General features: G+C 44.3%; 1 protein-coding gene across 2 annotated transcripts in view; it reads right to left on the reverse strand.

The window, feature by feature from the left end:
- The window catches only part of NLRC3 (NLR family CARD domain containing 3), a 34293-nt gene extending 9897 nt beyond the window's left edge, over positions 1-24396 (reverse strand). Inside the window, exons 1-11 of one of the 2 annotated variants that reach the window (XM_035131354.2) lie at positions 23700-24396; positions 22640-22762; positions 21962-22025; positions 19656-19792; positions 17160-18900; positions 15814-15900; positions 12792-12875; positions 11218-11301; positions 10359-10442; positions 8848-8931; positions 971-1054 (exon numbers count right to left, since the gene is read on the reverse strand). In XM_035131354.2, the coding sequence (XP_034987245.1) occupies positions 971-1054; positions 8848-8931; positions 10359-10442; positions 11218-11301; positions 12792-12875; positions 15814-15900; positions 17160-18900; positions 19656-19662 (2255 nt within the window). In that variant the 5' untranslated portion in view covers positions 19663-19792; positions 21962-22025; positions 22640-22762; positions 23700-24396. The remainder of the gene's footprint in view (positions 1-970; positions 1055-8847; positions 8932-10358; positions 10443-11217; positions 11302-12791; positions 12876-15813; positions 15901-17159; positions 18901-19655; positions 19793-21961; positions 22026-22639; positions 22763-23699) is intronic. The other variant, XM_035131356.2, reaches the window with a different exon arrangement.
- Positions 24397-26594: the final 2198 nt, after the last annotated feature.

Consider the following 26594-nt stretch of genomic DNA (forward strand, 5'->3'; position numbering starts at 1 on the left):
GAGAGGGATGCACGCTTGATTTCTTCTTAATTCTACTTTTACATGCAATCTGGGCCTGGCTTTCAGTTAACCCAAACAAACACCCTCCGGTATCTTCCCCTTCGAGGAGGGATGCCAGAGAACTCCAAATAAAACTTAAGTGGGAGCAGAATTTGCTGACATTCATTGATTTGTTCCATTGTCTGGAACAGAAATCAATCTTGCGAATATGATTGGTATTGATATTGCTGTTGTTTCAGCAAACAACATGTGACTTACCATTTGCATTGTCTTCCTTCTTTCCTCTCCTTCCTATTTTTTTTATTTTAACTTTACTTGCGCATTTTACATACCTTAGTACATCAGTTATAGAATTGTCATCGGTTATCTTACAGTCTTTGACTGTGCTTCATTATTATCAAAAGGAATGGGGCAGCATAAAGTTAACGATGATGTACGTAACTTGCATAACTTATGTATTTTTCTCCCAGCAAACAGTGAAACAAATGATGTCGGCTTGGGCAGAAGATGAACTGCAGCAGCACAGAAACAGCGCCGCATGCAGCAAATACAGGGCAGAACGGACAACGATCTTACATCCCTACCTTGTGTTGAGGGAGAGGAAAACCTAAAACTGTGTGGGCTGTACCTGTTGAAAGAAAGGATGCTGGCACAGTCCTCCAAGCACAGTCTTCGAAACCAGCTTCAGGGGCTCATTTAAAAAAAAACCCGCCTCGAAGGAGAGCTTTGTAAGCCCCAGGAGGACAAAGGCTGTGGGACTAGGGGAAGTTGCAGTTCCCTCGAGGGCTGCGGCATCCTCCCAGGGTCCCCCAGACTTTGTGCGCCAGCACAGGCTATCAGGGCAACAGAGATTGAGGAAGGGAAGGGGGGAACTCTGCTCTCCAGAATCACTTTGCTTTAGAGAACTCTCTCAATAGTAATTTTCAAACAAAATAAACACATGTGGGAAATGGAGGCAGAAGTCACTTACTCCAGGGTTAAAAGGGTGTGGTTCACCTTCAGTCCTTCTGCCAGGGCTGCAGCACCAGTGTCTCCAGCACAGTTACTGGACAATCTAGGATAGGAACAAAGGGAAACGTAATGCATACCAGCAGCTGCCCACTCACTAGACATTACTTTAACGGCAGGATTAGCAACTGTTATAAGAATTTTGAGGTCATATCTATATATATATAATAATTGTTCATAAAACATGTACATGAATGTACAGGCACATGTCTGAAGCAGCACAGGAAGACAGGCCTTTCTGACACCATTTTGACTCTCTCTCTGACCAGGTGTTCCTCTGCAAGGAAGAAGTGGGGTGGGGGGAACCTTCTCATTGTCTCAGGAATTAAAGTGATAATCCCTGGCATCCTGATACCTGACTGCCAGACAAAAGGGTGTGATTAACTTGGCTGGGAAACAGGGAAATGTAAATATCTCTCAATTTTGTTGATTAGGTTTTGGGGGGCAGGGGGCAGGGTCCAGACTGCTCAGATTACTGCCACCAGACCTCCCCTTTCATGATGTACCTATGATGAATCTAGGGAGGGGGGTCTTGGGCTACACCCCTTCTGTGACATATGGATGATGCTTCTGGGGGGTGGGCTGAAACCAATTTCAAATTTCTTTTTAAGGGCAAGACATCTTTGTTTGGGGTTCCTTCCTTGTTCTCCTGTGTGAGAGGAAGGACCCTGTTGCAACAGCAAAAATAAAAGTGCCTTGCTTCGTACGTCCTGGTTTGGTCTCTGTTATTTGGTGGGCAGGAGACGCTTAAATTCGTCTGCTTGCCTGGATCCTTGAGCTCTCCCTGGGTCAAGATCCATTTCTCTGGGTTCATAGGAACCAGCTTAAATTTTACAACAATTTGGCGACCACGAAGGGACCCAGTTTTGCCTTGAGCTCCGGGTTCAATGAGGAAGGGGAGCCCAGCGCGCCCTTGCCTCTTTTGCAGGGGGGTAAACCAACCTCAGGACCCGAGGCACTTGGTAGTAATTGAGAGTCCAAGCGGGACCCCCAGGACGAAGCAACGTTTAAAGGGACAAGGCTGTTTTTTTTCAGGAACCAGTTGGAAGCTGGAGACAACGGGATTCGACTGAAAGGATCGGTCGTGAGTATTAAAAGGGGACACCTTGGGTGAGCTAAGAACCACAGCAACTAAAAATCTATTTCTCCACTTGGACTATCCTTTTCTACTCTCCTCTTTGGACCTTAGTTGCAGCAAGGCTGCCAGGCACAGTTACAAGGTAGAACTGAGGTCCAGGGCAACAGTCTTTACGTTAAACGCAGAGCTCAGAAAGACTGTCCCAGCTCCCTTCTGCCAAACTGAGCAGAAGTCTGAGCAAACTGTCGCTTTTCTACCAATCTGGGAATCTGGCTATCCCAGCTCTGTTTCCTATTCCTCTGCTCTTAATCTTCGGGTGAAGCCGCCCCTAGACACCCCCGATCCCCACCGGGAAGTGACGGGGTTGTTCTAGATCGCAAGGTCACCCGTTCTTTTCAAAAAACCTTCCTTCCAAGGCTAACCACCCGGCATTGCGTGGGCAAGCGTCCAGGGCAGGTAGTCTTTCTATTAGATTGTAAGAGGCAGGAAGTTGCTGTGGAACCCTCAGGCAATTGATGACCAGTGGGAGGGTTCCAATAGGGTTTTAGCTGCACCAGGCCGCCTAGTAGTTAGTGCACGCGAACGGCAGGCAGGAACACCACTAGGACGTGGGGGTGAGTCATAGACTCGGGAAGTTAAGAGTGTCCAGGAACAGGGTCGGGGACCCGAACTGCAGTATAAAAAGGCTTAAGTAAAATGGGTGCAACCCACTCTAAGGAATTCCTTTCCCAGACTCCCAACCGAGGCAAAGCACAACTGAGGCTTGGCTCCGGTAAGGACTTTGAGGATGAAAGTCCACTCCAATTCGTTCTCTTAAATTGGCACGAAATCCCCGGGGCGGACAAGCTTGAAGGGAACCAATTGCAAAAACTTTGTAAGAAAAAAACACTGGGTCCGCTTTACTATGGACCACCCAGATGAGGGGAAATGGCTACCAGGAGGTTCCTTTAACATACAGTGAATCTCCGCTTTAAAATTAACCCTGGTGAACTCTGAATGAGAAAAGTTTTGTGAGGAATCCTACAAAGTATGTTATGGTATAAAATTATATATGTTTGCATGTTACATGTTGTCTGTGTTGTCTGTGAAGTGTATGTGCGTCTGATCCTTGTGTCTGCTATAGTTCATTGTTCCCCTTAAAGTAAATGAGAGATATAATCCAGGTTTAGGAAATTAGGGGTTTGTGTAAAATTTGGCCATGACACCCACAGACTGCCTTTTTTAAAGCATGCATAGTTTAAAATAATATAATAATAAGGCAAGCTTGCTTAAATAATCTTATGTAAGGGCTTGATCAACCCAAAAACAATGGCAAATATTTAAAAGAGTGGAGGTAGTGTGTAAAGGTTTGTTTTAAAGAGGCTGTAGAAGGCCATTTTTTCCTCTCCAAAAGTAAAAAGAGGGGGCAGGATGAAGGAAAATAAGAGTAGTAAGTTTGAAAATGCTTGCTCAATGCTTTGAAAATATTTTGAAACTTGAAAATGTTCACTTCATGAGGTGTGCAAATGTTTGTTATTGAGAGAGGCTCTAAAAGGGAGTCTTCCTCCAAGTGACTAGAGGAATATTGACTAAAGGAAAATTGAACAGCTATTCCTATAAAGGTGAATTGTTTGTCAAAAGTAGAGCTTCCTTAGCCAGGAATTGTCTATCTGAGTCTAGTTTTAACTTCAATTGTGTTGGGCTCCTGATATCACCTCTTAAGGAAAAAAACTCATCTGCTAAAGGGTTCTATATAAAGTTGGTATTTTCATTCAAATCTTGTGAATCCTGTATCTTAGAGGGTTAGACTAAATGACCTCAGGGTCCCTTCTAACCCCCATTTTAGAGCTATGTGAAAGGCAATGTGTCTGATGTGGTGATGGGTTGAAATTCAGCCCAGCTCTGCTTTCTGGCAAGGAAAGATTATTGGTTTTCAGAGTTGGAACAAGAGTGTAATTGTTGTTTTTGTGGAGTGATTATATAAGTTTTTATCACTTTCTCTATTAAGGGTTAAAGTTTAAGCACATATGAAAGTCTTGAACATTTCCCAATCTTTCTCTAGAGAGTAAAAGTGGGGTGTATGTGCATACCTACCCCTTTCTGTACAGAAAGGGGGAGCGGGAAGGGAAAAGGGAGATTGTAACCTTGAAAATGTTTGTTTGTGAACTCACAATATTTAAGGTCTGTGTCACAAGGGAGCCATGTGCTCTGTATGTAATGTTTCACCATGTGACTATGGAATATGGTGTTCCTTCTAGGGAAATGTTATTAAAAGTAGAGGATCCATAGCCAGCAAATGTCTATCTGAGTCACTTTAACCTTGATTCAAATGGACAGAATGGTTTTAGTAAGGAAGTAAATTCCCTCTTAAACTGTTTATCCAATCTTAAGGTTTGCTAAAGGCTTCTATATAACGTTGGTACTTTTAATCTTCCCCTTCCTTATTTTTCCCTTAGTACACACATGTGCTTCCGTGATAGGGCATAGCCTGTGTTTCCTTCCCAGTCAGGCGTCTGTACTCAAATGTATGTGTATCCTAAGGGCAGTGATAGTGTTGAGATCCCCATATTTCAGAAGGGGTGGACTAGATTACTCAAGATCCCTTCCAACCCTTTCCAAACTTGCAAAAAGGAGGGAGAGAAAATGTGTTTGTAAGCACTGAAAAGTGAGTTTCTGTGTAAAATCTAACCCTATTTTAAAATCTACTCTTTCCCCTTCCCTTCCTTTATTCAGATGGTAATTTTGTCAAGAGGTGCAGCACTTAAAAAAATGGTACAATAGACTGCCGAATCATGAACTCTGTACATGCACAGAGGCTATGTCAGCTTGAAGAGGAAAATAGAGGAGAAAAATGAGGTTTTAACTAAGGGGCGAAAAGGTTATAATCTGCTCATGAAATATTATTCAAATTTCTTAATGTAAAGCTTTGAACCACTGAGGGAAAACAACCTCATGTGTGTTACTGGTCCATCAAGGTTAAGTGGTTGCCAAGTTCCAAAAATCTTAACATGCCAGATTCTTTCCACAGGTATAAATAGCAGAGTACTACTATAAGTCTGTCTCTTGAGTAGTTTATAAATTAATTAAGAGGTTCAAGGTTATGCTTTGCACATGAAACTTAAATTTAAATTTCCTTATGTAAAAATAAATAGATAAAGAACCATTGAGAACCATCAACTGTTTAGAAGCTGCCAATTCCAGTTCAACATGCAAAACTCTGTACATTTTAGGAACATTTCCTGACTGATTTTCACATGAAATAATTTTCCCTTTCCAGCAGAATACTGAGATTCAGGGTGTGGAGAAATTCTTTCAGAACCTTAATGCAAAATTATCTCCCAATGGGGGGGGGGGACGCCACCTAAACAAGCCCCTCCACACTTGGAAATTCATAGAAAATTGCTGTCTACCAGTTGACAGACTATGCAAACAAAAGGCTCCATTTCTTTCCTAGCAGGTACTCAGGATGGATACTTATCTCCCATTTGCATTTCACCCCGAAGCATTACCCTATGTTAATATAACCCTCCCTTTTCTAATGTAGCAATGATTGAGTGTTTTGCCAATTCTTTTCTTCCACAGCAAAAAAAAAAAAAAAGTGAGGAGTGAGGAGATACAAACAGTAATTTCATTTCTCTTTGGCGCTTCTCTTTAGCTTATAAATAATCTGCTTCCATTTATTATATCAGTTTTTCCATTATGTCTATGAAATTATTCTAACAATAACCAGGTAAAAATTGTTGTGTGAGTGGTAATCTAAATTTTATTTTGTTTTATTTTTGTATCTTTTTTGGTATTTCTACTTTTTCTTTCTGTACATACAAATGTAGCATCTAAGTCATTCTTTCCTGTAAATAATAATAATAATAATCCCTTTCAAACAAGATACGTGAACCTCAAAGAGAATTCAGAACCACATAAGGAAAATGTTAATAACTTATCGATTGTGTCCTAATTAACAAAATTTTTGTCCTTTGTTTCCTCCACAGCCAAACTAGGTGAAGTAAATTAAACTGACTGAGCAGACAATAACAGCAGTAATTAAATATGAATGATAATAATAATATTTAGATGAATAAAATGCTTAACTATGATCTTATATTCTTTGCAGCTTCCCAAGAAGAAATTTCTAGAATATTCTCCCCTTTCTTGACTTTATCATTATTATACTATTTATTATTATTATTTTTTAACTAATTATATCTTCAGACCCCAACCCCCTGCAGGCCTATTTTCAAAAGGATGTTTTACAGGAAACCAAATTGACATTTTTTCTCTTTGATCACAACCTAAGAAGGAGGACCTAGAAAGCTATAACGTTTCAGCAAGGTTTAGAAGTGCTGTTATAGAAGTACTGTTAACTTCCTCCCAGTGACTCGAAGGCAGACAAGAAAACCCCCTTGTTGGAGATACATGCAAAAGCAGCAAGAATTATCTCAAGTTCACCTGATTGCCTCAAGATATACAAGTGGCGTATAATTAATAATTTGAAGGTTTTGTGCATTATGTGTTATATAGGAACACTGAAATGTGTCAAATGACTTTGGGACAAAGGGGGAAAGTGAATTGCAAGGACATTCTCTCTCCTTGACCTCAAGACTCTGTGCCCTAGGATTTAAAAGCAGCCGGAATTGTCTCAAGATCATGATGGCCTCAAGACATACAACTGATATATAATTATTAGGTCTTATGTTGCGTGATATTCGACAGAAACATTGAACTATGTCTGACAGTATGTTATTTCCACAAGGAGGGGGAGGTGAACCAATTTTGTGTTTAATTGTTGGGTTTTTTTTTTAAAAAAAAAATGTATAGTGTCCCAATGTTTTTTTTTTGTATTATTGCCATGCATTGTATGCCTTTTAAAGGATCAGGATATTGCATAGTTCAGTATTTAGATTAGATCAACTTATGACCACATTTTCTTGTCCCACCTGGCACTCTGCAGTGTGCCAACCTTCTCTACACATTTTTTAAATTTGTTTTTACTCATTTTACCAAGAATAAGCTCCAAGATCCATGAAACACCAGATAAATGAAGGTATTTATGTCTTGATTTAACAGGAATGATCCCTTTTAGAGTTAAATTTGACTAATTTGGACATGTTTTATGGGGCTGTATAAATTTTAATTTGGCTTCAGTTCTAATTGGGCAAGTGTATCCAAGGTGCAAGTAGCTTTCTTCCTTTAAGAGCAACTGGGCAACTCCCTACAGTGCAAGGCCAGAGCCTATAATAAAGGCCCATAGAAAGCCCAAGGCAAAGGCATCTCTCTCATGACATGTCCAAACCTGTGGCAGCTATGGTGAGTGCCAGGCGACATGGTCAATATGAAAGCCCTAAGGGGATTCACCAGGGATTGTTGCTGTTGTGCCACGTTGGAGGTGTGCAACCAGAGGAGAGCTAGCTTTTGACACCTGAGAACACACAAAAGGGTAAACAAGCAAACTGCACTTTCCAGTCAATATTGGTGGACCATCCTGTTAAGTGTAATACATAGACCATTTTTGAGAAATGCTTCTCCCAAAGTACTAAAACAACACATCTGGTTATTCTTTTGTGGGGCAACAATTTTTAAGAAAAATTATAGCCCCAAATGGGGAATTGTTATAAGAATTTTGAGGTCATATCTATATATATATAATAATTGTTCATAAAACATGTACATGAATGTACAGGCACATGTCTGAAGCAGCACAGGAAGACAGGCCTTTCTGACACCATTTTGACTCTCTCTCTGACCAGGTGTTCCTCTGCAAGGAAGAAGTGGGGTGGGGGGAACCTTCTCATTGTCTCAGGAATTAAAGTGATAATCCCTGGCATCCTGATACCTGACTGCCAGACAAAAGGGTGTGATTAACTTGGCTGGGAAACAGGGAAATGTAAATATCTCTCAATTTTGTTGATTAGGTTTTGGGGGGCAGGGGGCAGGGTCCAGACTGCTCAGATTACTGCCACCAGACCTCCCCTTTCATGATGTACCTATGATGAATCTAGGGAGGGGGGTCTTGGGCTACACCCCTTCTGTGACATATGGATGATGCTTCTGGGGGGTGGGCTGAAACCAATTTCAAATTTCTTTTTAAGGGCAAGACATCTTTGTTTGGGGTTCCTTCCTTGTTCTCCTGTGTGAGAGGAAGGACCCTGTTGCAACAGCAAAAATAAAAGTGCCTTGCTTCGTACGTCCTGGTTTGGTCTCTGTTATTTGGTGGGCAGGAGACGCTTAAATTCGTCTGCTTGCCTGGATCCTTGAGCTCTCCCTGGGTCAAGATCCATTTCTCTGGGTTCATAGGAACCAGCTTAAATTTTACAACACAACCATGCCCAGGGCTTTAAAAACTTCAATACTAGGTGTGAGTGGTGTGTTGGCTAATGGTCACATTTTGACCAAGCAATTCCCCCCAATAGAATGCATTTTTGCATGTGGTTTTTAAGGCATGCTTTACCCTAGCATATTCATTTTTTTGACTCATTACTCGGCTGGAGAACTGCACTGCAAGTTTGGGAGACGTGTGGATTTTGATGGAACTGTACTGTGCCAGAAAGTGTGGATGAGGTAGGTTTGCCTTTAAATGCAAACTGAATCTGAAGTCTCCCCCACTTCCTACTGCAGTGGCAGGACAGGGGGTCAACCCTCTGCTTTAACATGGGCAGACGTCTGATCAGCAACCTTTGCCTCCATGCTACTGGGCACTCTCTAAAGAGCTACAGACCCCACTGCGAGGACAAGGCCACCTCCCCACGATCCATGCAAATCTGTGAGTCAATTCTCCCGGCTCTTACATCAGCTCCTTGAGGCCCCAGTTAGTCTTCAGTGCTTCTGCTATTTTCTTTGAACCTTGGGGTCCAACAGAGTTCTTCTGGAGGCTGCAAAGGAGATGACATCCTTAATGAGCAGTGAGCAGAGGGAGGTCAGCCCCCAGCCCTTTGATCAGCAGCGGAAGCGCTGCCGCTTTAAGCAAACAAATATAATCCCTTATTGCCACCGCAAATATCCCTGTGAATCTGGAGATGTGGAATCGATAACTCGTGTTCTTATGAACTGCTCCTTTATCATTATAGATGTAGGATTTTAATTGACTGCTTTCATGGAGATTCCCAGGAAAAAAAGATGCATTTTATGTTGTTTTTTATTCCTTTCAGACCCGAATGGACCTACCGGTATCTCTTCCAAGGAGGAGGAAGAAGAAAAGCTTCTGCATGTAAAACTTGCCAAGGACTAATTTTAGCAAAATTATAATTTTGTTCTCTATGTTCTCTATGATACAGTTACTATTACTTTTATTGTTATGGCTCTGTTTTGTTTTGTTTTGATTGGTATTATTTTACATATTTGTACAAAGCTCTTTCTTTGAAATCTGGTCTTTGATTATTATATCCCAGCTCGATCACTGATATAATATTCAGGAACACAGTTAAGCATCACCAGAGTTGGCAAAGCTCATCTGACAGCAACAAGAAACAAAGTCTTTAGTGTCATGAGCCCAGTCCTAAGGAATGCTCTGCCAACAGAGATTAAGCAGGTGCCTTCTGTTTTAACCTTTGAATGCCTGCTGAAAACATTTCTATCCCGCCAGGTTTGTGCAGGCAATATAGAAGATATCTATCTGTTAGTTGATCTCTGGTTCTAACTTTTGCATGGCTTTTATTCCATATATTATGTTTGTTCTAAACTTCTTTGAGATATCTAGATCTACAGTATACTGGTACCTATATTTATATCTATTTAAATAGCAGTATATAAATACTTTTATAAATAACTAAATAAGCCAATCACACCATTGCTAATTGCACATTTGGTGTTATACCTGTTCTTCCCAGAAACACAATCAAACAGGCTTTCGAAGGCAGTATGTACTGTACATCAGAGAAAAATCAAATGGCATAGTTATTCTTGGATTGTACTGCAGGTCTGATGGGGTGAATGTTAGGGGAGGGGAAACCTCTACAGACAGAAACCTAGCACATCAGAGAGAATGCTTTTAACCCAGCCATGTCTTTTACACTTCCCTTTTCTACATGCAGGGTTTGTTGCTTCCCAACAGCAGGGAAGCCTTCAACCATGCCAAACCACCCACCCCAATACCTTCAGCCTGCAGTGTAACAACCAGAGAAGAGTTTTTCTTGCTTGATTAACTGCTAATTGCATACACAGGCCCTTATCTAGCTCTAGCGGAGATGTCAACCCAAACACAGCATTAGCAGCCAACTGCACAGACTGGAAGAACAGGTGCCCAGGAAAGGAACAGGTGTGTAAACCATGATGCTGCTTAGCAAAGACCAGAGAGACGCACTGCAGAGTCCTCAGGCTGTGGTTGCTGGTGAGAGCCTCGGCCAGGCATTTGGCACCTTCTTCCTTGATGGCGTTGTTCTGGAGGCTGAAAGAGGAAAATCAACTCCATTACTTTTCCAGGCAGCGGTTGAGGGGCAGGAAGTGACAAATGTTCCAACCTTGCCACTGACAGGGGTTTTGGTAAATTTACGCCATTCCACAATTTTCATGTCTCTTGCCAACAGTTAGTTGGTGCTAACTGGAAGGATTTTTTTTAAAATTTTGCTATAGTTTAGTGCAGGCAGGCATCCCCAAACTTCGGCCCTCCAGATGTTTTGGACTACAATTCCCATCTCCCCCGACCACTGGTCCTGTTAGCTAGGGATCATGGGAGTTGTAGGCCAAAACATCTGGAGGGCCACAGTTTAGGGGTGCCTGGTTTAGTGTGACTCTCCAGATGCTGCAGGACTACAACTCCCATCCTGCTCCTCCTCTTTGTTCATTGGCCATGCTGGTGGGGGCTGATGGGTCTCGAAAACATCTGGAGGGGACCAAGCTTAGTCTGCAGGAGCTAAGCATCATCTTTGTAAGGAGTCTGAAAGCTTTCACTTCTGCTTTGAGCTGGCAGTGTGCCATGTTGTCGAGTGCTGAAAATCTGGGGGTTTCCCTAATCATTCAGGGACCTTTCTTTTTGTGCGTGTGGATGAGGCCCATCTGGCATGCTTCATGATTGGCACAGCCCACTCAGGTTTGGTATTAGAGGGAGCCTTTGTATAGGCTAAGAAGCAGCAAACTACCAGGCAGTGGCATGATGCTATATCTAATGCCATGCACATTTGCCTTCCCCTATTGGTTAGAGACCAAGAAAAGCAAGCACTTACTTGAGAGAAAGCAAGTACTGGTTGATTTTCAGCGAGTCAGCAAGGGCCTTCGCTCCTTTGGGTCCTATGGAATTACTACGAAGACTGGATCCGAAAAAAGTAAAGAAAGGAGGGAAGACCAGGGTTACCTAGTGGTGGAGGGCAGGGTGCGGGGGGGGGGGGTGATCTGCCCTCCAAATGAGTTGTTGTTTTTGTTGTTTTTTTAAAAAAGGGCTCACAAAAGTTTTTAGGAGTGATGTGGTGGCTTAGGCACCTGCAGGTTCCGCGCTGCCTGAAAGGGCAGTGTGGGACTTGCGCATGCCTACTGCTTGAGGGGGAGCCGGTGGAGAGGCTCCAAGCATCGCAGAGGCTCGCCCCGCTACCCTAGGCACAAATTGCCCCGCCCCCAGCCAAGGGCGTACCCACCACGGGGCAAGTTAGGGCAGCTGCCCTACTCTAGAAGCAGGGCTGGTGGGCAGAGGCGGAGCACAGCCCGGCGGAGCGCGAGTTCGCCATTCCCGCTGCGCCGCGCCGCGCCGCGCCGCACCCTCCCTCCAGCTCCCCGTCGCGCCCTCTGGCAAGGGCAAGCGCGGCGGGGAACCAGAGAGCGCGGCGCGGCGGGCGGGAACGCTGAACTCGCGCTCTGCTGGGCTGGGCTCCGCCTCCGCCCACCAGCCCTGCTTCTAGGGAGGGGCACAGCCCGGCGGAGCGCGAGTTCGCCGTTCCCGCCCACTTTGTGGCCCCTCCCCTTCCGTGCCTTAGCCCCTCCCCTTGCCCCCCCCTAGTTATGATCCTGGGTACGCCCATGCCCCCAGCTGCAGGACACGCCCCCGCACCAGGCACCTGAGCAGCTAGCTATGCTGCTGGGGTTACCTATAGATTGCTCATCAAGACCTCCTTAATACAGTGTCCCTTTCATCATGTTATTCACGATGACAGTATCAGGGCAGTCATACATGATCCCCCCCCCCTTGGGCACAGGCAGCAGGTCTCTCTCTCTGTGCACATCTCTTGTCCCTGGGCTGTCATCTGCTGTGCATGGGATAAGAACAGGCATCCCCAAACTTCGGCCCTCCAGATGTTTTGGACTACAATTCCCATCTTCCCCGACCACTGGTCCTGTTAGCTAGGGATCATGGGAGTTGTAGGCCAAAACATCTGGAGGGCCGCAGTTTGGGGGTGCCTGGATAAGAACATGAAAAGCCTTGTGAGATCAGGCCAATGGCCCACCTAGTCCAGCATCCTGTTCTCACAGTGGCTGCCTGCATCTGTGGGAAGCCTGCAAACAGGACACCCGGAACAAGAGCACTCTCCCCTTCTGTGGCTTCCAGCAACTGGTATTCAGAAGCATTGCTGACTCTGACTGTGGAAACAGGAGCATAGCCACTGTGGCTAGTAGCTGTTGAGAGTCTTCCCCTCCATGAATTTGTCTAATCCCCTTTTCAAGCCATCCAGGGCCACCAGCCTTTCCAGTGGCAGTGAGTTCCACAGTTCCATCAGGGGCAGGTTCATCCCACTGGCTGCTGATTGCTGATCCCTATCACAGTGAATGGCAAACGCCTGACCCTTTAAAGTAGAACTTCTGAGATACTTACTCCAGCGCCATCAGGCTCCTGTTGACCATCAAGGACCGGGCAAGAGCTTTAGCACCTTTGTCACCAATCTTGTTTTCCACCAAGCTGTCCAGGGATATATATATAAAATGGTTAAATGCATTTTCTAAGTATTATAACCCACTCCTTACTTACTGGGCCTATAACTCTTCTGGAAGTTGCATTAGCAGTAATTTAATAGTGCTCTCCTCTACGTCTGGTGTGGCCTGATAGTTATTGCAAAAACTGAAATTTGCTGAAATTTGAATCTGAAGAAGAAAAGGTTAAAGAATGCATGATCAAATGGGCAAAACCTTTTGGTTATAATGCACCTGAGTCCCTCTGCATGCAAAGCAAATATTCTGCCCCTGATCTATGGCCTTCCTCACTTTCAAGGGCACCTATACATCTCTCTGTCTGGGGACCTGATGAGAGCAGAAGGTTTTCTCCCTGTAGAAATGCTTAAGCTGCTTTCCTCCACTGTGCTCTACTTTTATATTTGCAATTAATTCAAATGCAGCAAAATGCCACAAGATTCTGGTGATCTCTCCTACCACAGGAAGCAAAACCCTTGCAAGCCCTACCCTTGGGGACCTCTCACTGCCTTGCAAAGGGGAGGGTGCACAGCATTTCCTTTGCAACCGTGGCTCCTTTCATTCCTAATCAGACTGCGAGCTCCTCCAGATGAGCTGTTTATTTACCCTGATTTGCTAGCACAAAGCTCACACAGAGGTCAGACTTTGTCAAGTCTTTATTGAGTATTCATCCTGATTTGTTTGCAGGTGTTTTCACACCTGCCCATTAATTAATCATTCATCCATCACACACTTTTAAGTATGTTTCCCCTTCTCTTTCTCAAGCACAGAAAGTCAGTTTTGTCTTGTTTGGGGTTTTTTTAAGTCGATTTGTGGAGCAGAGCGATTTAATACACTTTACTTTTGCAAACCTCGGTTTCCCAGTAAGCGCTTGGATCCCGCCCACAAGAAACTGATGGCTTGGAGGTACCCTGCTAGATCTGGTTCCCAAGCAAGTGAAAATCACATAGAAGGGCACAATACTAGTACAGTCATACCTCATGTTACGTCTGCTTCAGGGATACAGACGCGCCCAACCCGGAAGTCCCAGAACGGGTTACTTCCAGGTTCGAAGCCTGCGCAGAAGCACCAAATTACGTCACGTGCCTGTGCAGATGCAGCGCTTCAGGATGCGGCCTTCTCGGGTTGCAAACGGGCCTCCGGAATGGATCCCATTCGCAACCAGAGGTACCACTGTATATAACAGAGGTCACCAAACTTTTTCAGCAGGGGGCCAGTCCACTGTCTCTCAGATCTTGTGGGGGGCCGGACTATATTTTGAAAAAAAATATATGAACAAATTCCTATGCCCCACAAATAACCCAGAGATGCATTTTAAATAAAAGTACACATTCTACTCATGTAAAAACACCAGGCAGGCCCCACAAACAACCCAGAGATGCATTTTAAATAAAAGGACACTTTCTACTCATGTAAAAACATGCTGATTCCCGGACCGTCCGTGGGCCGGATTGAGAAGGCGATTGGGCGTTTGGGGACCCTGGTATATAGCAACCACAAAAGTGCAGAAGGGCACATGACTGTAAAGACCATATATCCTCTGCAATGCAGGAATCACAACTTTAAAAAAATCAGTGACAGATAACCATTCAACTTCTGTTTAAGAACCATGCAGAGAGACTTGGAGGGCCTCATTTGTTCCTCAGGCCTGAGGTCCTGTGAGATGTGCTGCCGCTTGGACTACTGCAATGCGCTCTATGTGGGGCTACCTTTGAAGGTCACCCAGAAACTACAACTAATCCAGAATATGGCAGCTAGACTGGTGACTGGGAGCGGCCGCCGAGACCACATAACAGTGGTCTTGAAAAACCTACATTGTCTCCCAGTACGCTTCCAAGCACAATTCAAAGTGTTGGTGCTGACCTTTAAAGCCCTAAATGGCCTCAGTCCAGTATATCTGAAGGAACGTCTCCACCCCCATCGTTCTACCTGCACACTGAGGTCCAGCGCGGAGGGCCTTCTGGCGGTTCCCTCGCAGCGAAAAGCCAAGTTACAGGGAACCAGGGAGAAGGCCTTCTCGGTAGTGGCACCCGCTCTGTGGAACGCCCTCCCGCCAGATGTCAAAGTGAACAACAGCTACCAGACTTTTAGAAGACACCTGAAGGCAGCCCTGTTTAGGGAAGCTTTTAATGTTTGATGGATTACTGTATTTTAGTATTTTGTTGGAAGCCGCCCAGAGTGTCTGGGGAAGCCCAGCCAGATGGGCGGGGTATAAATAAATTATAATTATTAACCTTCCATGAAGGAGAGTCCACCACCATGTATTTTGAGGTGATGAGTGGATTGGTAATTATAATGGTAGCTTATGAATGTTTGGTAAACCCTTATGGGGAATGTTTTTGCAATGATCAACTGAAGAAGATTTTCTGAAGCAGGGCTTTAGCCAAAAGCCTGCTGTCAGCTCCTTAGAGTAAGGTTACCAGACGTCCCCGCTTCCCGGGGACAGTCCCCGGATTTACAAATCAGTCCCCATACAAAATCCATTGAAGTTGAACAGTGTCCCCGGATTCATTGAAAAAGATCTGGTAACTTTACCTTAGAGCTTTCTCCCATACAATAACAATTACTTTTGCTACTGTTTTCGTAAGCTTTGCTGAAATGCACACTTTGCAATTGTAATAATATTTTGTCTTTCTATTGTAACTTCTTATTAATATATGCTTGCTCATGGGCGTAGCCAGGATTTTTGTTGGAGGGGGCAGAACCTCAGATTCGTATTGATTTTTATTGATTATAACCTCTTGGCTATGCCCATATGCTTGCTACAGTTGTGTGCCCTTCAGCCTTTTTTGTGGTTGTTCCCAAGCAAATTAAGCACGAATGTAACTGCCAACCTAGGCAGAGGCAACCACAGTTGTCCCACAACAAGCCATAAGTCTGTACACATTGTGCAGAAAATAAGTATTGCACACTTAGCTATTCTGCATCACCTTATTTTCTGAATCTGGCAGTCCTTTCCGCTCAGCACACTGCCCAGCAGGTCCATAGCACTGTCTTTAAACTGGTTGTAGTCTAGCCTGGGCCAAATTATGGCCGTGGATGGGGTGGGGAGGGGCAGGAGGAGAGAGAACAAAGCATATTCTTAGTACATACAACCAGAGGAGAGACAAAAGGTGGATGAGTCATGTGAGTGTGGCTGAGAAACAGGCCATTTCTAGAGATGTAAGAGGAAACAGTTTTCCATTCCGCCCTGTATTCCTCACATGCAGCACTGTTTCCGTTCCACTGCAATTTGTCTTCCTCCCAAAGCCAATGTTATTTGTCACCGCACTGTCTGCTATGGCGAATTTACGCAATTAGCTAACTAATTAACTGTGTAAATTACGTTGTCATTACGCTATTCCACCCAGTTCGTTTCATCGCAAAGAAAACAGAATGTGAATGAGAAAGGGAGGAACCCCATAATCCATCAAGTAATCTTTGCAGCCTGAAAGCAGCAGCAACTGTGAACACCAATCACATTCCCTGGATCCACTTCCCATTCTGGACAAATAAGCAAACACCTGCAACTTCTACTCCTGCTTCCATTTCCGTTTTGTTTTTTTGCCCTTTTAAATTCATTCTTTTATTTATATTTTATACATTTATTTAAATTGTATACATTTTTTGACAAAGTAATAAAAATAAATAAATAAGAATAAAAATGTGCACCCCACCACCGAGACCATTCCATTATAACTATCCAACTTCCCAAAATTTCAACACCTCTTGCAATGGTTTGACCCCTTTCCATTTTAATAGTACAAATTCTACAAACACCTTCCATATCTCCTCAGAATAATTTCTCTTGCATATTCCCCGTCTTACCATAATGGCACGTGTTAATTTATCATTAATAGCTATATCCCACACTTCTTTATACCATTCTTCCATTTTATATTCTGCTTGCCCCTTCCACTTCCTAGCTATGATACTTTGTGCAGCTGTCAATAAATTTGTGAGCAAGTCCTTCATAGCTGATGAACCTTCCACCTCATCGTAATAGCGCTACCTCTGGACTTTTTGCCACCTTTAACCCAGTGATTTCTGTTATCTTTCCATTTCCATCTGAATTCAATCACATTCCTAGTCAACCTGTTTTTTGAGCCGCCATCCTTATTTGTTTTCTATGGGCCTCCCCCTCCGTATTCAGAGAGGCTGAACTTCATCCTTCAACCAGCATGGCTTTCAGCTGCAGTCCAGCAACACCTACGTAGAGGACTAGAGGTACTCCCCACCTCCACCCTCTCCTCCCTGTCCTGGCGAGTCCTGTCTCCCATCAAGCACTTCGACCTACCTGAGATTATTGCAGTAGAGGAGCTGAGAGAGAAGGCTCTGGAAAGCATGGTAGGTGAGGCAGTTGGAGAGGTTTGCCTCTTCCACACAAACCTCCGAGGTCTGCAGGAGATAAGCCAAGGCAGAGCAGTTGACCGGCGTCAACATCCCAGCCAGGGCCTCGCTCTTCATTGCCTCTTCGAGGCTCGCGACAACGTCCACATGCTGAATCTCATGTAAACACCGCATGAGGTTGATGGACCCACAGGAGACGGCTTGGTCTGCTCCCAGGAGGTTCTGCAGGAGGCCAACCACGTGACTCCGGTAACCGTGGTGCTCGTCCCTCGCCAAGAACCAATCGGACAGGACTTTGTTCACCTGTGGGGCGAGGAGGCCTGAGAGGAAGCGCACAAAGACGTCCAGGTGCCCGTCCTCAGACTGCAGAGATCTTTGGAGGGCGTTTTTAAAGTGGTTGAGGAAGCCAAACTTTGGCCAGGACATGCCACTCTCCACAAAGAGGTCAAAAAGAGCCCGCTTTGCAGCAGTGTAATAATAGGTGGCTGCCAGGAATTCTTGAAATGTTAAGTGGGGGAAGTAGTAAATGGTGGAAAATGGAGTCTCTTCCTTAAGCAAGAGCCTATTGCACAAGCTAACTTGGAGAGAAGAGAGGTCTACGCCATAGGCTTTCATGTCCTGCTCATGGAACATGTATTTCCTCTTGATTAGGCTGTAAAATGCCAAGCGGCCTAGGCAGTTCATCATTTTCTTGCCATTGTTCAGCAGCTGGTCTATTTTGAGGGCTTCCTTCTGTTTCCCTGGCCAGTCGCTACACAGCGCCATTTTAAAGTAACAGGAATAGATTTCCGACAAAGTTTTAGGAGCAGTCAATGCTTCTGGAGATTGATCGGCGCTCCTTAGAAAGTACCCCATGGAGGACCCACACGTCTGGCAGAAAGCTGGCACTGTGCACAGGATGTACAAAGACCTGCTTGCCTTGAGATGCCGCAACACACCATCGGATAAGCCCTGGTTCTCAGCAAACATGTGATCTAAATGGTCTTTGATCTCTGCATCTCCAAAACCCTGCACTTCAGTCATCCGGTCCACAAGACCGCCCGGGATCTGCGTGGTTGCCGTTGGCCGCGAGGTGATCCAGACAGAAACCTCTTGCAACAGATTGCCTCGGATGATGTTGGTGATCAAGTTATCCACCTGGACCTCCTTTCGGAGGTCTGTGCAAACGACGGCATTGGAGAAATCCAGCAGAGTTTTAAACTGATCCAGACCATCCAGGATGAGGAGAGTCTTGGCCGTGTCGATGGAGAGAAAGCTCGGCTCAGCTAACTGGGGGGTTGCCAGCCGGATCAGCTTCTCTGCAGAGAGCTTGTCGTAAGCATTCAGTTCCCGGAAGGTGAGAGGCAAGACAAACGTAAAATCCTTGCCAATCTCTCCCTTTGCCCAGGTGTGGACAAACAGCTTGACCAAAGTGCTCTTGCCAATGCCGGCAACTCCAATGGTCACCAAAATTCGCGGGGGGATGGTAAATTTGGACAAAGGCAGGAAGAGTTTCTCCAAGGGAATCTTCTTGGAGACGTTCCTCATGCCTTTGATTGTTTCAATCTGTACAAAATCATGTTGCTTCTGCTGGAGATCGGTCAGCCCTTCCACCAGGAGGAGATCAGTCAGCCTCTCCAAGGAGGCCCCTCCTGTGCTTGTGCCACACCAGCTCTGCAGAGTCTCCATATGTTTTTGCACCATCAGCTCTGCAGAGTAAGAAGTTGGAAGAGGAATTAGAACAGGAAGCAAACACCTTAAATTATTTATATATTTATTGTGTTTACATCCTACCTTTTCCCTGCCCAAGTAGCTCATGGTCCTCCTCCTCATTTAATCCCCGCAACAACCCTGTGAGTAGGTGAGGCTGAGTGGGGATCTGAGCCCTGGTCTCCCAGGTCCAACTCGCTAACCACTATACAGTACCACACTGGGCAGCAGGGCTGGCTCTAAGGCAAGGCTGGGTGGCGCTGGGCCGCCAGGTGGGCACCGTGCGGCTGCGCCCGCTGTAGCCACGCTGTGCGCTGCACCCGCCAGACAGCCACGTTGGGAAACTGAGTGGGGTGGGGGGCGCCGGAGTGATCTTGGCACCACGGCGCCCGATATGCTTAAGACGGCCCTGCTGGGCAGGCTAGTACCCACCACTAGCACTACAATTGTGCAGAAACTCTTCAGAATCCCCAAAGCGCAAATCAGTGGTGTCAGTACTGGCTCTTGTTGGAATACGCAGATTTTTGTTGCAGTTTAGGGGGACCAACCTGAATCCATGTCATCGTTCACACAGGCATGGACCCCCCAGGATGTTGGAGGTACAGAAATCAAGTCTTTTTCTATCATCGGGTTGGTGAGCAAAACCCTCCTCAAAAATAATGAGCAGGAGGAGGGGAAATAAATTCCTCCAAATTTGGGGGAAAGGGGTTTCTGCTTACCGTACTTAGCCTAGCAGGACTGACTGCCCACTTACCATCCATCGGGGGTTTGCTCTGGAGCACCTGAACGAGCACCTGCGCCGCGTGGGGGATGCAGGTGAGAGATTCTACTTCACCCTGCTCTGTCCATGCTGCTTGGGGAGATTCCCTGGGCTAGCCTTTCTCCATGGTTCTGATGGAGAAGAGAGGGAGGCCATAGTTTGCAAGTGATTGATAGAGAGACAGAAAGAAAGAAAGCAGAAGTGGACTGGGTACCTTCAGACAATGGTTTGATATTGCAATTGGATCACGGAAGTATCACAAGCGGATCATTGCAACTGGGTTTCCCCCACTTATCAGATTTCCCTCAGAAAGGCTAAATCTGTATTAAATGGGGGGAATTTGTTTTTAATAATAATAATATTTATTCATTTTATAAGAAACAGAAACAAAAAGAATACAACACACACAAAAACATATACAAACATTTCTTATATAAACCTAATTTTCCTTAACATCATGTGACTTCCTTCGGTCCCTTCCTTCTGAATTTCATTATAATACATCTTTAGCAATTTATTCAGCATATTCTAATATCCAGTTATTAATTTAATTATTCCATCACCTATAACCAATTATTTAAATTCTACATTTATTTAACTAAATCTGTATTAAATGGGGGGATTTGGCAATAGTAGTTAGGTGGATGGAGTCTGCTCTGAGTAGTATTAGCATTGGGTACAAACCAAAGACTTTTCAAGGAACAGGGAAGATACAATGATAACTGCTGTTGGTTTTTGTTTGCTTAGTGTTCCTAGTTTGTTTGTTTTTTATTTTAATTTATTTTAAATCTGATATTATCTTTTTTTTCCTTTTTTTAAACTGTCTTCAGTTTCAGATGGAGGGAAAGGCAGGGTTAAAAAGAAAATACAGTAAATACAGAGTAATCCAGCTTCGGCTCATAATGGCATTTTACAAGTTGCATAGCTGAGTCATTCAGAGACACATAGCTTGAATAATATATACGCTTTCCTAACCTGCAGGGAGTCTGCTATGGATGCACAAGGCTGGCATCCTTCCTAGTTTATGACTCAGGAACCTATCACACTTGACTCGGCTGAATTACCTGCTACGGACGCTGCCCATATAATTCCTTATAATTTATCCACTTATAAATAATTCCTTCAAATGTTCGTGTGATTGGCCTGTGAAATGAGAATAGATTATGCCGTTCAAGGCATCACCTAACTAAATAATCAGACACCCTCAACACTTTCTTATAAATGCCACTGGCTTGGAAATGCAACTGAACTTTCCTGCAAAGTAGTTTGATGTTGCTGGATTTGTTGGCATGTGATTAACCTGCCTGATTACATCCCCTGTGCCCTATTTGGATTAAGGCTGCCCCCTTTGGAGAAGGTCCCATCTAAGTCCAGCAGTTCACATTATCAGCCCCACCCTGCATCCAGCCCAGTGATGAGAAAATGGGTTGAGGGGGAAAGTGGTTGTTGGGCAATCTCTCTCACCAACAGATTTTTCCCTTTAAATGCCAGCCCCCTCAAAAAAATAAAAATAAAAAAATCAGAGGGGGTTGGGAATAAAAAAAATTGTAGAGCTGGAAGGGACCTTGAGGATCATCTAGTCCAATCCCCTGCAATGAAGGAATCTGCAGCTGCCCCATACGGGGATCGAACTTGCAACCTTGGCGTTATCAGCACCACACTCTAACCGACTGAGCTGTCCAGGCTTTGAACCCCATTATGCCTCATTATGTGCTCCCGACTATCTAGTTCAAGGGAGCCCCTGCCCCCTACAGAACAGCATCTGCTTTGAATGAAGAAGGCTCCTGGTTCAATCCGTGGCATCTTCGGGAAGAGTAGGAGAAGACCCTAGTTTTAGAACCCTGGAAAGGCATATCAAGTGACTAAACAAATAGCAGCAGCAGCAGCAGCAGCAAGAGAGCAAAATTTTGACTTACTCATCCAGACTTATTCTTAAAACACAGAAATGTGTGTGTCTTTCTATAGGTTCTATATATAATTTGTTCCTATTACTCATTCAGGGAAACTACAGTTTAACTTTGTTTTTACATATCTCAGACTCAATTCATAATTGCAACTGGCTGTGTGGATGGCTCTGCAAAAGGTGGCTAAGAACAGGCGTCTCCAATGTGGCAGGCTGCATTTGGAAAGTGGCTCCTTTGGCAACTACCCTGACATGTCCCCTGATTTCTTTACACAGTTTATGCAGAGGGGTTCAACAGAGCAGGAGCTGTGTGGGGAATCGCTTCTCACAAAGGGTGAGAACTAGAATTGTGGATGCCAGTGAACTACTAGGACAAATTCAAGGTGTTAGTACTAACATTTGTTGTTGTTTAGTCGTTTAGCCATGTCCGACTCTTCGTGAATGGCTTGCAATCTAAGTACCTAGAAGAGTGAACAAATTAAGTTAATTTGGATATGCAGAAGATATTAAAAATAAATTCAAGGAACCGCAAAAAGAGGGGGAAGGAAGTCAAGTTTTGAAATGCTAAAATGGCTGTAAAATTATTGAAATGTATAAATCTGAAAATCATAAATAAAATAAAAATAAGAGTGCCTTCCCCAATACCAACTGTGACAGGGCCTTTTCAGTGGTGGTTTGCCAGTGGTAAGTAGTGGCTGCTGTTATTATTATATTTATTTATATACTCCGCAGACTGGGAGTCAATGTGGCTTACACAAATTAAAACAACACAGATTCCTGCATTACACAGGGTTGGAGTAATGACCCCTGGAATTTACCGACTCCTTGATCAGCTTATTAAGCTAATAAATCTTGAGTAGTCCCCCAACCCAAATTCTTAGGCGTGTAAATGAAATAAAGTGAAAAAAATATCAATATATAATCAACATTTGTTAATCATCCAGTGTGGTGTAGTGGTTAAGAGCGGTAGACTCGTAATCTGGGGAACCGGGTTCGCATCTCCGCTCCTCCACATGCAGCTGCTAGGTGACCTTGGGCTACTCACACTTCTTTGAAGTCTCTCAGCCCCACTCACCTCACAGAGTGTTTGTTGTGGGGGAGGAAGGGAAAGGAGAATGTTAGCCGCTTTGAGACTCTTTCGGGTAATGATAAAGCAGGATATCAAATCCAAACTCAAACTCATCCATCACTGTGATTACTGTGAATCATAAAATGTAAAAAAGAAGGAAGTAAAACAAATATTCCCTCAATAATGATACCATGCATTTTATCTTTTCTAATGAGATGGAATTCAGAGGTTCCTCACTGGCAAGGGAAGTGCATAAATATTGTCTGTCTGTCTGTCTGTCTGTCTGTCTGTCTGTCTGTCTGTCTGTCTTTCTGTCTTTCTGTCTTTCTGTCTTTCTGTCTTTCTGTCTTTCTGTCTTTCTGTTTGTTTATTACCTGCCCTTCACCATAAGGCCCCAAGGAGGGCTACAACATTTAAATAACATTTAAAACAATCTGAAACGCATAAAAAAAATCCCACCATACCTTATAAATTTATTTTCCACCCCAGGCTCTTTCCAATTGCCCTTTTGACCCCATTGTCTTTATTCACCCCCTGCACAGATCCATTAACCCAGGGGCAGCCTTTGGTAATCTTTCATAATATGGCACCCTGTGCAAGGCCAAAATTTGGTGACCCCAAATGGATCTTCTCAATTATGGATCTCCTCAATTTTGCACCCCCCCAGCTCAGCGCTCTGTGCGAGGGAAGTGACAGCACTGCCCTAAATTTGGCGTTGCATCAACCACTTTGGGAAAACCTGGGTATAAATAGACAGCTATGGGGGAAGAGGTGTAGGAGGGATGGAAGAAAAGGTCAGTGTAAAAACAAACCCAAAGCAAGCAACGTTTAAATGAAAAAATGCAACAATACACAAGTACATTCTTAGGTCTGCTGCTTATAGAACAAGTTTCAACATTTATAATCCCTGCATGAGAAGCTGGAGGTTGCATCTCTTAAGTGCAACTTTCAGGGAAACGTAAGAATGAACCTCAACCAAGGACCCGAGAAGGATTTTTCCTTCTTTTCCCCTTAATAAATTGGCAAGAACCCATCCCAATCCTATGAAAATTAATCACACCCTTACCTTCTCCACAAATGCAGCAGGAATGGGAAACTTTAGGAAGCCATGGAAGGATGGAAGGGAAGTCGGTGGAATAGAATTATGGATTGATGTAATTTTTTTCCTTTTCCCCCTTCCTTTTCTTTCAATTTTTTCTTTTTTATTCTTCAGTTCTGTATTTTGTACTCTTATAAATTCATAAATATGTTTTTTTAATGCCTCCATTTCTTGCAGACTCCCTGGGGTTTTCTGTTAAGGCAGATGCCACATTTTGAGCCTGCCAACAAAGGCCGCTGCAACCTGCTTCAAAGTTACCTTGTCAGAACCAGGATACTTCCTGGGTAACTTGAATGCACTTGTCTTGATGGCCTGAATCGAAAGAGTACGTGCCGTTTCCAATAAGACCTTCTATCTATTAGGATTCCTTCCGAACATTTTGCAGTTTGCATAAGGCAAAGACGAATTTTAGCCTCTTTTGAACGCCCCTCGGTTCAAGGAAAGTAGAATTATAAAGAAGACTGAGCCACACAGATAACTACGGATTTCCTTGTCTCTGTATTGCTGTCGCTGCTGCTGTTTCAGTTGAGCTGCTTTCTTTCCGTCTCATTCTTTTTTAAATAAATTAAAAAATGCTACTCACCTCTTCCTGTGCTGTGGGTCTCATTTGATCTTCCTTCCTGTTCATTTCAAAAGCTGCAAGACAACCCAGTGCAGAAGGGTGACCACTACAGGGGGAAAAAAACAAAAAACATAGCCCACACTTGCCAGGAACTAGCAAAGTTAAGAGTGTCTGGCGTTGTGCTACCAGGTACAGAGAATACAATCTCCCATGCTTGCTCAAAAGGGCATTTTGGTACCCAAAGGGGAAAATCCAGTCCGCCCCCACCCTATGATTAATTCACATGGCGCAGGGCTGGTCCAAGACATTTTGCTGCCTGGGGTCCACCCTATCTCTAACTCAAGATGCAATACAGTGGTACCTCGGTTTACAAACACAATTGGTTCCGGAAGTCTGTACTTAACCTGAAGCGAACTTTCCCATTGAAAGTAATGGAAAGTGGATTAATCTGTTCCAAACGGGTCCGCGGAGTACTCAACCTGAAGTGTACTTAACCCAAGGTATGAGTGTAATTGGTTCCGGAAGTCTGTACTTAACCTGAAGCGTACTTAACCTGAAGCAAACTTTCCCGTTGAAAGTAATGGAAAGTGGATTAATCCGTTCCAGACAGGTCCATGGAGTACTTAAACTGAAAATACTTAAACCGAGGTATGACTCTATATCAACAGACCAAAATAAATACATAAATATCACAAACAACTCTCTCTGTACCTGTTACAAAAATACAGGGGTGTAGAATTATATGCATCAGGGGTAGCCAACATGGTGCCCTCTCGATGTTGTTGGGACTACAATTCCCGTCACCTTCAACCAGAGGCCTGGCTAGCAGAGGCTGATGTCTAACATCGTTTGAAGGGCATCAACATTGTTGTCCAACATCGTTTGAAGGGCATCAACATTGACTGGCAGCAGCTCTCCAGGTTTCAGACAGTGAGTCTTTCCCAGCTTTACCTGGGGATTCTGGGGGTGGAACCTGGGACCTCCGACATGCAAAGCAGATGCTACATACTGCAACTAACAATTTGCTGTCTTTTCCTGGCACCTAAGATCTGCTGCCCCACTCTGCCTAATGGTAGGGACTGGAGACACAGTACATTAGGGAGATCTCCTGCACAATCCTCATCCACATCTTTAATAATAATAATAATAATAATAATTTATTATTTATACCCCACCCATTCCTGGAGAACAGGCGAAGTTCCAGCAGACTGGAGGAGGGCAAATGTTGTCCCTATTTTCAAAAAGGGGAAAAGAGAGGACCCAAACAATTACCGCCCAGTCAGCCTGACATCAATACCAGGAAAGATTCTAGAGCAGATCATTAAGCAAACAGTCTGTGAGCACCTAGAAAGAAACTCTGTGATCACTAAAAGTCAGCATGGGTTCCTGAAAAATAAGTCATGTCAGACTAATCTGATCTCATTTTTTGACAGAATTACAAGCCTGGTAGATGAAGGGAACGCTGTGGATGTAGCCTATCTTGATTTCAGCAAGGCCTTTGACAAGGTGCCCCATGATATTCTTGTAAAGAAGCTGGTAAAATGTGGGCTAGACAATGCTACCATTCAGTGGATTTGTAACTGGCTTACTGACCGAACCCAAAGGGTGCTCATCAATGGCTCCTCCTCATCCTGGAGAGTAGTGACTAGTGGGGTGCCACAGGGTTCTGTCTTGGGCCCAGTCTTGTTCAACATCTTTATCAATGACTTGGATGATGGGCTTGAGGGAATCCTGAGCAAGTTTGCAGATGACACCAAATTGGGAGGGGTGGCTAACACCCCAGAGGACAGGATCACACTTCAGAATGACCTTAACAGATTAGACAACTGGGCCAAAGCAAACAAGATGAATTTTAACAAGGAGAAATGTAAAGTACTACACTTGGGCAGAAAAAAATGAAAGGCACAAATATAGGATGGGAGACACCTGGCTTGAGAGCAGTACATGTGAAAAGGATCTAGGAGTCTTGGTTGACCACAAACTTGACATGAGTCAGCAGTGTGATGCAGCAGCTAAAAAAGCCAATGCAATTCTGGGCTGCATCAATAGGAGTATAGCATCTAGATCAAGGGAAGTAATAGTACCACTGTATTCTGCTCTGGTCAGACCTCACCTGGAGTACTGTGTCCAGTTCTGGGCACCACAGTTCAAGAAGGATATTGACAAGCTGGAACGTGTCCAGAAGAGGGCAACCAAAATGGTCAAAGGCCTGGAAACGATGCCTTATGAGGAACGGCTTAGGGAGCTGGGTATGTTTAGCCTGGAGAAGAGAAGGTTAAGGGGTGATATGATAGCCATGT

The sequence above is a fragment of the Zootoca vivipara genome, chromosome 14 (assembly GCF_963506605.1).
Source record: "Zootoca vivipara chromosome 14, rZooViv1.1, whole genome shotgun sequence".
Classification (NCBI taxonomy): Eukaryota; Metazoa; Chordata; class Lepidosauria; order Squamata; family Lacertidae; genus Zootoca; species Zootoca vivipara.